The following is an 11,566-nucleotide window of genomic DNA, read 5'->3' as shown; positions in this document are numbered from 1 at the left end:
CTGGGTACACAGAATCCAATGTAATTTAAATTCCATGAAGCCTATTTTTGCTTTTAATATTTAATTTGGAATTTCTACCAATTGCAAAACTGAAATAAGTAGACAAAAATAAGAGAAGCAATAGATTAGCACAGAAGGGCATGTATGTCACTGGGAAGAAATAATGTAATGTCATCTGAATTCTATAAAAATAAAAATCGAACTAACCCATTTAAATCACAAGTAACAAAAGGCATACAAAAAGTTGGTAAATAAATACATGTTTATTTCTGTCTCAAGCTGTACCACTTTGGACAATCATAAGTGCAAAGTTCTTTGGAAGAATAACAAATAGACATTGAATACTATGAAAAGTTGACTTAGAATGCTTATCTGAGAAAACATCTTCATGGTGAGAAAACTTTACTTTTAATTACTTCATTCCTTTCAATTATTTGACGTAGTACTCATTTTGCTTACAACGCTTACCCTTTAACCTGAAATTATAATCTACAGATTTGACGCGGTAGATCAACAGAGGAAGCCACTCTGTGCCTCTCCACTTCTTACGCAAGAACAGGGCGATCACCAAGCAGTGACAGTGAAGGGGCAGGAATGGCGCACAGAGGCAGGATGCGTCCCAGGTCATCACTCAGAGCAGATCCCACGCGCCTGAGCTGCCGCGGTGGAGAAGATGCCTCAGGTGACCCAAGACAGAACCGAGGACAGGGCCGGCTCTGTGTCACCTCGGTCCCTCCACGACCTCCCCGCCCAGATGTGCTTGGACAGAGTATTGCCTACAGCCTGCTCCCCAAGCTGCCAGATGTAGGCGATAAAATATTCTAACGTGTTCTCTTCCAAGCAATGAAAAAGCCACACCATCCAGAAGGAAATGGTACGCACACTCTACAATTACTATCGGAGCCAAATCTGTGAGTCACCCAGCTGCCGGCACAAGACAATTTGGCTACTGGAAAATCCTGATTAATGACATTTTTTTAAACCCAGAGTAACAACTGGACCTGCCAAGAATTACCATTTTTTCATCATTTCGCCATTTTTGGCCTTGGTTATCTATTACCTTTCTCAGAGAAAAGGAAGTAAAATGAAAATGGTGTAAGGTGCATTCACCTCAGGCCAAAATGTGCCTTCCAAAGTGCGCTGGGGCCGGGGTTTAGCGCAGCTTCGCGACCTGGGGGAAGGGTCCTTGGAGAGCCTCCTGGACTCCCTCGGGCTATGCCGAGGTACCGGGTTATTTCCCAACTGCAAGCACAATTAATTCACCAAGCACAGTTAATTCACCGGCTGTTGATGAGATTCCTCCTGACAGAGCGGATTGCCGGGCTCCGCCAGGCTCTGGGACCGGGTCTCTGTCCGCGGCGCCCCAGGCCCGACCTCGCCGGAGGGTCCTCGCCTTCGCGTCGCCGGAGCTGCCTCCAGCCTCGAGTCCGGGAGGACGGGAGAAGCGGCGGCGCTTTGGAGAATATTTCCAGCTCCCAAACCCCCCACAGCCCGGGCTGGCCGAGTTCATCCACACGAAGGATAAATTCACTGCTGATCGCTTTATCTTTAATCGATACAACACCGGCGCCGCCGATAAGTCACGAATTCCCAATTCCAAGCCGTGGCCGGGATCGCCATTCACCGGCGGCGGCGGCGGCGGCGTCGCGCAGGGGCTGGAAGGACCCGGGCTCCAAGCGCGCAGGGCCGGGACGGGGGGCCGCGAGTTTCCGACGCGCATCGCAGACCCGCCGCGCGCCCTCGCCCCCGCGCCCGCTCTCCACCTGCGAACCTCCGCTGTCCGGGGGCTCCGCCTTCTCGCCGGCGCCCACCTCGCCCAACTATCTCTCCTCCAGGCCCCTCCCCGGGTTCCCAGGTCCAGCCTGCTCCGAAGCCTCGGGCACCGCACACGCCGCGCGCTGAGGAAGGGCCGGGCGGGGAGAGGCGTCCAGTCCAGTCCAGCCCAGCCCAGCCCAGCCCAGCCCAGCCCAGCCCCACCTGGGCGCGCAGGCAGAGGAGCCCGCGCCCGCCGCCCCCCAGCCCTCCGCGCAGGGCTGTAATAATTACATCCTCATTATTTCTCCTGCAATCGTTAGCGAAGGAGCCGGAGACAGCAACAGCCGCTGCCGGGGGAGGCTTAGTTACAAAACCCTGCGCTGGGTAGCGCCTCGCTTAGCAACCACCCCTAAAAAAGCCCCCGTGCTCCTCGCTCGCACTTGGAGAGCCGGGCGGCGGCCACCCCCTCGCTGCGCGCACCCTCCACTCCGCCTGGTCTCGGCAACCGCGGCTGCCCGGCACAAGGGGCCCCTCCTGGCCGCCCCCGCCCCCGCGAGCCCCCGCGCGCGCAGCCCAGCCGGGCACCCTTCATTCATTCCCGGTCCCTGTCGGCGTTTCCACCCGGGCTTGGGGAGAGGGGGATGCAGTCTGCTGCCCGCCGCCCCCACTCGCTCGCAGCTGCCCCACCGGAGCTAGGCGCGTAGCCCCTGGCCCGCCGGCGCCCCCCAGGCTGTGCCCCCTCCACCCCGGGCAGGCAGGGCGGAGAATTTCACACCTCCGCGGCCCCGTGCGCTCCCGCACCCCCGGAGTCCAGGGTCCCGGCACCCCCGAGCGCAGCCAGGGATGCGCGGAGCCCTGCGAGGAGCGCAACGCGCGACCCCCGAGCACAGGTTGTCCCTGGGGTCCCCGGCGCTCCGGCCCCGGCGGGCGGCACGACCCCCGCTCGCCCCCGCCCCCAACCCTGACGCCCTCGGGGCGTCCCCGCGGGTCCGACACGCCACCCCCTCCCCGCCTCGACGGCTCTCGCAGCCCCGCGCCCAGCTCCCTGCATCCCCCGGCGGCTCGCACCTTCCTCAGCGCGGACATCCTCGGACGCTCCGGGCTCAGCAGGTGCGGGGCGACATGGCGAAGCGGCCCCTCCTCAGGCCGACGGCTCCCGGGGCTCGCGGGTTGTGGTCCGTACGTCCGTCCGCGGTCCGTCCGTCTGTCCGCCGCCGCAGCCGCCGCGCGCTCAGACCGCGCTCGAGCCCGGCGCACGGTCGGGTCTCACGGCCGGCGCCTGCGCACTCGGCGCCCGGGGAGGCACCGGCGCACTGGGGGGCGGCCGGCGCGCGGCTGCATCTGGGGAAGGGCCCGGCTCGGGGAGCGCGCGGACAGCCCGGCTTCAACTGTTGCGCGGGGCGCACGGGTCACCTGCGGACTGTGCCGGGCTCCCGGCGGGAAAGCAGCGGCCTCCACCGCGGCGCGCGCGGGCGACGCTCACCGCGCCCGAAAGTTAGCGGGGGACCCGGTCACACCCGTCGCCCCCGGGCAGGGTCAGCCTTTGTGGACCGCGGTTGGAGACGCGCCGGCGCTTTTGTGCAAGGGACTCGCGCTCGGGTTGGAGTAGGCTCGGCGCCCAGGGGGGCTCGCGGAGCAGAGGGGACGCGGGGCGAGGGAGGCGCGGGCGCTTGCGAAGGTCTCACTGCGAGGTGCGGCCGCCGCGTGGGTGCTGGAGGCAGAACCTTCCCCGGTTTCCACGGGCGGGCTACGCTGAGGTAGGTGTGCGGCGGCAGCTTCGCGGGGACCCACCGGGGGCGCCCCGAGAACCTGGGTCCGGACGCAGGGAGCGCCCTCGGAGGGGGCCCGCCGCCTGGGTTTGCTGTGAGTGGCTTATGGACGACAGAGCCGAGGAAAAGGGAAAATCGACCCGGAGAAGTGGTGTTGACAACCGCAGCAGCCGGGAAGATCAGCCACCCTGGCCACGTGTGGACGGACCCTCGCCAGGATCATGGGTTTGCCCTTCCAGGAGCGGAACGCGGGAGCGAGACGCGCTGGCATGGGGATCCCCGGGCGGTCACCGACCCTGGGCAAGTCTCTCAGCCCCAGTTTAACATAAACGCAGAAATGGATTTCTGCTTTCCACCTGCATGGCTATGGCACTTAAATGAGATAAAAGATGCGAAAACAAACCGCATAGAAAGACGGATGGGAGTTAGAATGAAATCAGGTCATCCAAAATATTTGGAATGGACAAACCAATCTTTTCCAGAAATTCCAAGATCTTTAAACAAAAAACAGTCTCTAAGAATTTCCCTTAGAATTGATCACCCAAATATTCATCAGTTGCAGTTTATTTTCAAGGCAGAGTGCTAAACGACGAGGGGGTAGAAAGGTGAAGGGGGGAAAGAAGTGCGGCCGCTGTCCATTCTAAATGTTTCCCGAATCTATCAGTGGTCTCCACTGTCGTCAACAACAACAACAACGGTGGATTCAGCGCCCAAACCTCAACTAGGGAGAGATTCCAGGCCAATTTATTTTCATTTCACATTTACTTTCCCTTCGCATTCCTCTCTTGCATTTCGTCCCCATCCCTTCACCTTTAAAAAAAAAAATCTATTATTTCATGCAACAGCAACAAGAAAATCACACAAATGTACTGACGGCCTCTCCTGTGTTCTCAGCGTGTGAGCAGCACAGAAAGTCACGGTTGCCGGCCCCATGAAGCCTTCAGTCTAGAGAGGGATCCGCCCAGAAGTTACCCAAGGAACAGACAATTACAAGTTATAATTACTTCTCTGAAGGAAACATAGGGAGTGTTATTGGAGAATGTGAAAAGGGCAACAAATACAGTTTGTGACATCAGAAAAGAACTTTTTGAGGACATTGTTATTAAATCTTCCCCTGGGTTCTCCCACAAGCAGGTTTTGAGATGTGGATTTGGGTGCAGGTAGTTCATTCGGGAAATCCATCCCAGGAAACTAGAGAGAGGAAGTAGGGAGAGAGAGGCAGGGCAGGAGGGGACGTCCCGGAGTCTGCGGTGACACTGGGCTGCTCCTGTGGCCACTGGGGCCCCGTCCTGCTGGGGTGCTCTAACAGGAGCAGCTTGGAGTGCACGTCAGCTTAGCAAGGATGGACAGCTTTTCAGCTTCTAGGTCCCAGTGACTGAGGGCTGCTCCTCACCCACACACCCCACTCCCCCAGCTGAGCACCTCCCAAAGCTTCAAAGAAAGTCCAGAAGCCAACCGGCAGGGGAGTGCACGGGGACCTGAGAGCACAGTGAGGGTGGCATCAGAGGTGGCCTCTGCCATGGCCCTGGGAACAGGATTTAGGGAGGTAAGAGCAGGCCTGAAGACCTGGGGAGATAGAAGGACTTGGTGCTTTTTTTTTTTTTTTTTTTTTTTTTTTTTTGACGGAGTCTCACTCTGTCACCAGGCTGGAGTGCAGTGGCACGATCTCAGCTTACTGAAACCTCTGACTCCCTGGTTCAAGCGATTCTCCTGCCTCAACCTCCCAAGTAGCTGGATTACAGGTGCGCACCGCTATGCTCAGCTATTATTATTATTTTTTTTTTGTATTTTTAGTAGAGACGGGGTTTCACCATGTTGGCCAGGATGGTCTCGATCTCCTGACCTCGTGATCCACCCGCCTCGGCCTCCCAAAATGCTGGGAGTACAGGTGTGAGCCACTGTGCCTGGCCTTTTTTTTTTTTTTAAGACAGGGTCTCACTCCTGCTGTCCAGGCTGGAGTACAGTGGTGCTGTCACGGCTCACTTGCAGCCTCAACTTCCCTGACTCAGGTGATTCTCCCACCTCAGCCTTCTGAGTAGCTGAGACTACAGGTGTGCGCCACCATGCCTGGCTAACTTTTTGTATTTTTAGTAGACACAGGGGCTTGTTATGTTGCCCAGACTGGTCTCCAACTCCTGGGCTCAAGCGATCCTCCTGCCTCCACCTCCCAAAGCACTAGGATGACAAGCATGAGCCACCATGCCTGGCCACATTTTCCTTTAACTAAACAGTCAGAATAACTGAAACTGTGGGAGAAAAGGACCACATGATTGTGACGGGAGAAAAACTCAGGGGTCTTTCAGGACATTTTAAGGGCTTTGATTTATATCTGCTACACAATGAATTATGATGCAGGATTTTGAGCAAGGCAGAGATTTTCTTCATAGACAATCCGGTCATTTGCACACAAAACTTCTATTTCTCCCTTCCCAATCTGTATACCTTGTATTTCCTTTTCTTGTCTCATTGCATTGGCCAGGACTTCCAGTGTGACAGTGAGAAGCAGTGGTGAGAGGGGGAGCCTTGTCTTCTTCCTGATCTTAGTGGGAAAAGCTTCTAGTTTCTCACAGTTTAGTGTGCTGTTAGCTCTAGGGTTTTTGTAGGTGTCCCTTATCAAACTGAAGAAGTTACCCTCTAATCATAGTTGGCTGAGGGTGTTTGGGTTTTAAATCATGAATGGGTGTTGGATTTTGTCAAATGCTTTGTCTGCATCTAATGATGTGATTGTGTGGTTTTTCTTCCCTGTCCTGTTGCTGTGATGGTCCACCTTCAGTGATTTTTGAATGGCAGTAAGGTTTTAAAATGACCATTTTGGCTGCTATAAGAAGAGATGGCGGTAGGGTGGGAGTGAGGAACAAGAGTGGAATTGGGGAGATCAATTTAAAAATGCTCAGACAAATCTTGGGATTGCGGAGATCAACTTAAAAAAGGCTGGAGAAATCCTAGTGACAAATGATGAAGACACAAACTCAGCAGTGGAAGTAAGACACGATGCAAGTAGAATGTGCTTGATGTGATTTTTCTGGTTATTCAGGAAGAGAGGAAGAGGAGAGTCACCAAGGACCCCCAAGCTTGGCCCAGCAATTGGATGACACTTCTGGGAGGCCTTAGCGTGTTACATGCTTACTGAGAACTGTGTGTTGGGGCTGGGGACGTGGACACCTTGGGGACTTTGGCAGGAGCAGGTGCAGTGGAGGGGTGGAGAGAGAAAAAAAGCTGGACGGGGTCACAGAGTCCATGGAAGACGTCAAAGTGGAGACTGGCTTTGTAGTCAACTCTTTCTGCCAGATTGAGTGTGGGAGAGATTGAAGAAACAGGGCTGGAGAAAAATACATATTTCCTGGGAGGGTTTTGTTATGGGGGAGTCCACAGTGGGCTTGGGTGCTGGTGAGAATGATGAAGTGGAGAACAAGTTCAAGATGCAGCCTCATTACAGGGATTATTTCCCCTCCTGCATCACTCATTTTCAATAGCAATTTGATCAGGTCAAATTCTCTCTCTCTCTCTCTCTCTCTCTCTCTCTTTCTCTGTGTGTGTGTGTGTGTGTGTGTGTGTGTGTGTGTTCTGTCTTCAAAAACCCTCCAGCTATTGCCCCATTTGCATGGTCCCACCAGAGAACGGTGTACAGTCAATGTCTAACTTTTCCTCGAAATTCTATGAATTTCCATCAAGTTGCTGCTTCTACCACTTCAACAAAATTCCTGTAACCAAGACCCCTGATGGCCCCTGCCCTTGACAAACGCAACCGTCCATCACTGGTCCTCGTCTTGCTTCATCCGCATCATTGGAGATGAATGGTTCATTCTTTGACTTGGCATCAGGACCTTCCTTTTCTCCCTGGCCACCCTTCATGTACCACAGCTGGGGCCCCCTCATCTCCCCACCTCTCAAAGGCCAGAGTCCCTCGGGGCTTATTCCTTGGACCACTTTCTAAAGTTCACGCCTGCTCCCTTCATGACCTCATATGCTTACTCATCTTATGAGCACCTCAAACTTGACCTGTCTAAGACTGCACACTGCCACCAAACGAAGATCCCCAGAAGGCTGTCCACCTCCTCAGTGCAACTCCAGCCTTCCAGTTTCCAAACGAAAAATTTACAGCCATTCTACATTTCTCCTTTTCTGTCATAGCCCAATTTGATCAATCGGAAAATCTCTTTGGCTTTACCTTAAAACATGTCCACAATCCAACTAGCCCCCACCACCCAGAACCTCCAGTGCCACCACTTGGATGTGAGCTGTCAGCATCTCTTATTGCAGCAGATGAAATCTCCACACCTCCTTCCATGCAACTCTATTCCTATCACAAGGCTAAATGACTTCTTTAAAATGTACATCAGGCCATGCACAGTGGCTCATGCATGTAATCCCACACATTGGGAGGCTGAGGTGGGAGGATTGCTGGAGGCCAGGAGCTGGAGGCTGTAGTGAGCTGTCACTACTGCACCACTGCACTCCAGCCTGGGCCAGAGTGAGACCCTGTCTACCCCAAAAAGAAAGAAAATGCATCAGATCACTTCACCCCTTTGCTCTACATCGTGTAACAACTTTCCACCCTGCTTCTTGGAACGTGCAAAGTTATCAGGCTCCCTGCAGACCTAGCCTGGGCCTAGGTCTCCTCTCCTCCTGATCTGAGCTCCCCTTATACTGGCCTTGCTTCTGGTCCCCAAACTCAAACAGGGCAGCTGTTCTCCTGGGACATCGTTTCCCTTCTGTGGGCTCTCTTTCCCTGGGCACCCCCAGTCTTGCTCCCTCACGTACCTCAAGCCCGCGCCCATCACTCTCCAGTTAGGCCCTACCAGCTTCATTTTCCTCCAAAATACCCATCTCCGTGGGTTCCTCTCCTGAGACAGCCCACATGAGGAACAGCGCCTGGCACACACTTGGGAAATGTTTTGGAAGAAATGAATTCAAGGAGGAGGGTCCTGAGGGGGTGGAGCGGGAGGGCAGAGGCCCTGGAAGCTGGACAGGGAGACAAGAAGGGGTGGGACAAGCCGGGGTGACGTGGGGGCCCTGCCCTGGCCACTCCCTGTGTCCCACAGGTGCCTGGGGGCCGGGGACACCGCCCTGGCCGTGCCCTGTGTCCAGCAGGTGCCTGGGGGTTGGGGTCACCGCCCTGGCCACTCCTGGGTCCAGCAGGTGCCTGGGGGCCGGCTGGCCATTCCCTGTATCCTGTAGGTGCCTGGGGGCCGGGGACACCGCCCTGCCCACTCCTTGTGTCCTGCAGGTGCCTGGGGGCCGGGGGCACTGCCCTGGCCACTCCCTGTATCCAGCAGGTGCCTAGGGGCCGGGGACACCGCCCTGCCCACTCCTTGTGTCCAGCAGGTGCCTGGGGCTGGGGGTCACCGCCCTGGCCACTCCCTGTATCCTCCAGGTGCCTGGGGGCTGGGGTCACAGCCAGGGCCACTATCCGTGTCTCGCAGGTGCCTGGGGACCGGGGACACCGCCCTAGCCACTCCCTGTATCCTGCAGGTGCCTTGGGGCCGGGGGCACTGCCCTGGCCATTCCCTGTGTCCGGCAGGTGCCTGGGGGCGAAGCGGGGACTGGGGATCCGCAGGTGCACCCGTGGGGCTGGGGGTGGGCGCGTCTCCTCTGGGGCCCTCCGTTCCCCTCTTCTCCACAGCGCCCTTCCTAGCGTTCGCCCCCAGAGTTCCGCCACCGCGTAGAGCAGTCGCAGCCAGCGCAGAGCAGTCGCAGCCAGCGCTCCCACAGCGTCCTCAGGTCCCCAAGAGCCCGCGCCGTCGCCGCCGCAGCACTCCCTCCGCGCATGCTCCACAGCGAGGCTCCCAGAGGCGGGTCTGGAGCCTCGCGACACGCCCACAGACTCGATAGCAACCAATCTACGGCCGTGATGTAGTTGACTGACAGCCCGTGGCAGGGTCCCGTATTCGGATTGGACATTCCTGCTGTTGTGGGCGGGCCCAGGAGGGCGGAACCCGGAAGGCACGGCGCTCAGGTCAGGACAGCGCGCCGTGCTCTGAGGTCCGCGGCCGGGTCCCGCATGGCGGCGCACAGGAAGCACGGTAGGTGGGTGCGGCGCGGAGGCCTGCCCAGACCCCAGACCCGCCTCTCGGCTCAGACCGCGGTATTCACTCGGTACTCCGACCCCGGCCCCTCTCCAGGCCCCACCCCAAACCCAGACCGACTCCCCACCTCCACCCCAGTCCCTACCCATCCCCCGCTCTTACCCCAGACCCCGACCCCGGACCGCGGCCCACCCCTCGCCCGTGTTGTTGCTTGCGTGGCTGCTGGTCGGGCCGGCCCTGCCAGGCCCCACCTGGTGTCTGGGGACCGGGGCGGGGGCGAGCCCAGCCAGGGGTTCGTGTTCTTAGCAGAGCACCTGTTGGTGAGTGAGTAGGGGCCGCTCAGCTCTTCAGAGGGGTCCTAGCCCAGGGCTCTGGGGTGGGGCTGCAGCCGGCTCCGGCAGCCTCACCGAAAAGTACAGCAGAACCTCCCTGAGCCACTGTGTCCTCATCTGAGAGACGGAGGTCATGGTGTTTACCTTCAGTGGACCTAAGTTGTGGGGCGCATCCTAGTGCTTATTAACTTCTGTGATAGTATTAGTACCAAAGACAGGAGCATAATACATGGAATTGGTTAACCTGGCCGTGCCTTAGAACGGAAGTGTTAGAAAATAAAGCGTGCTCCTGCCTCCTGCAAACCCCAGCTCATTACCCTCACCGTGTAATCATCATTATAATGAAAAGAGTGGCGGTTTTTGACATGAATCTCGTGTTACTTGGATTAATTCAGGCGCTGATGAATTTTTTTCCTTCTCTATGTTTAAAACTGATAATCATGTTTTTCCCTTTGAAATGAAAAAATAATGGCAAACTACAGTTATAAAACAACTGCTTAAAAAGAAGAAATTTCTCAGTGAGGCAGAATGTGGAGAAAAAAATGGTCTCAAGTCTTCCTTTTTAGGGACACACTGCACGTGGGCTTCCCTCTCCTTCAGGGCCAGGGAACTGTCACCTGATCAGCTCACAGGTTAAAAATGACCTAACAGTTTTTAAGCAGTCAGATGTTAGGCTCTAAAATGGACGTTCACGTATGTTAATGAGCACCAGAAATACCTTGTTCATGACCCTGTCCTGGAAGCAGGGCTGCCAGGCTGTGAATTCAGTGTCCAGGTTCTTAGGAGCAGACCTAACGGTGGGCTGCCTGCAGAGCTGTCCCTGCCTTCGTGGTGGGGGGCTTCTTGCTACTGCGGGTTTTCTCCTTGTTTTAAACCACAGCACACTCTTCTCTTACATTCCTTCAAATGTTTGCAACTCTTCTAAGCCTGAAATAAATGCTCTTCTTTATGCAAGAAATTATTATAGTATCTATAATGTATCTAATCAACTTAAAAAAAAAACCTTTCTCCACTCACTAAAGTGAATGAAAGTTGTTAATTGTTTTAGTCATTCACTAATCATCTTCCCTCGAAACAGCCTTTTTTTCCTATTGGATATGTGACAGAATGGTCAAGTAAATTTACGTTGTTTAAGGACATTGTGGTTGGAAGGATGGATTAATAAATCCCAAAAGTATAAAATGTAGGTGGGAAAGAAAATATTAGTTTTCTGTGTGTCTTCCTCAAGATCACCTGAAGAGCCCATCGGCTGAGTGGCACTTAGGCTCTGAGAGGCACTGAAAGGATTTAGCTGCAATAAAACTTCCCAGCATTTGTGATCTGATGGAGCAGGAAACTGGGGTGTGTGTCTTCTTCAGAGCATTTCCCTTCTGTGTGGCTTGCAACGAGTGAAGTTAGGGGAACATGCCGCAGGAAGAGAGGATGGAGCTTGGCGTGTCCCCTTGCAGGGATGTCTCTTTTCCCAAAGTCCAGCTCAGGGTCGTGGGGTGGTTGCAGATGGCGGTTGGGCACTGTTGTTGATGGTGGGAGAGGAGGCAGGTGCCACAAGACGCAGGTGTGCCTCTCCTGGAGCAGACCCCACACAGAACTGACTTGGCGTCGTTTATTCACCGCCGGGTGTTGGCGGAGCATTTGCTGAGTGTGGCAGGGCACCTCAGGCCCTGGCTGCGGCAGCGAATCAGGC

General features: G+C 55.6%; 2 protein-coding genes across 5 annotated transcripts in view; one reads left to right on the top strand and one right to left on the bottom strand.

Moving 5' to 3' along the window:
• Positions 1-244: 244 nt before the first annotated feature.
• Positions 245-2,101, bottom strand: LOC103891257 (uncharacterized). Its single transcript, XM_009243499.4, has one exon. The coding sequence runs from the start codon at positions 1,718-1,720 to the stop codon at positions 1,232-1,234; it is 489 nt and encodes a 162-aa protein (XP_009241774.2). The 5' UTR covers positions 1,721-2,101; the 3' UTR covers positions 245-1,231.
• A 7,352-nt stretch (positions 2,102-9,453) lies between these two features.
• The window catches only part of ERICH1 (glutamate rich 1), a 79,088-nt gene continuing 76,975 nt past the window's right edge, over positions 9,454-11,566 (top strand). For 3 of the 4 annotated variants that reach the window (XR_010141039.1, XR_010141040.1, XM_054561143.2), the window contains exon 1: positions 9,468-9,547. Coding sequence is in view for 2 of the 4 variants with exons in the window: in XM_054561143.2 (XP_054417118.2) it covers positions 9,526-9,547 (22 nt within the window). In the remaining 2 variants the exon portion in view is untranslated. Of the gene's footprint in view, positions 9,548-11,566 lie in introns of all 4 variants that reach the window. The other variant, XM_054561142.2, reaches the window with a different exon arrangement.

This window comes from Pongo abelii, chromosome 7, assembly GCF_028885655.2.
Source record: "Pongo abelii isolate AG06213 chromosome 7, NHGRI_mPonAbe1-v2.0_pri, whole genome shotgun sequence".
Taxonomy (NCBI): domain Eukaryota; kingdom Metazoa; phylum Chordata; class Mammalia; order Primates; family Hominidae; genus Pongo; species Pongo abelii.
This window is presented reverse-complemented; position numbering and strand designations above follow the sequence as displayed.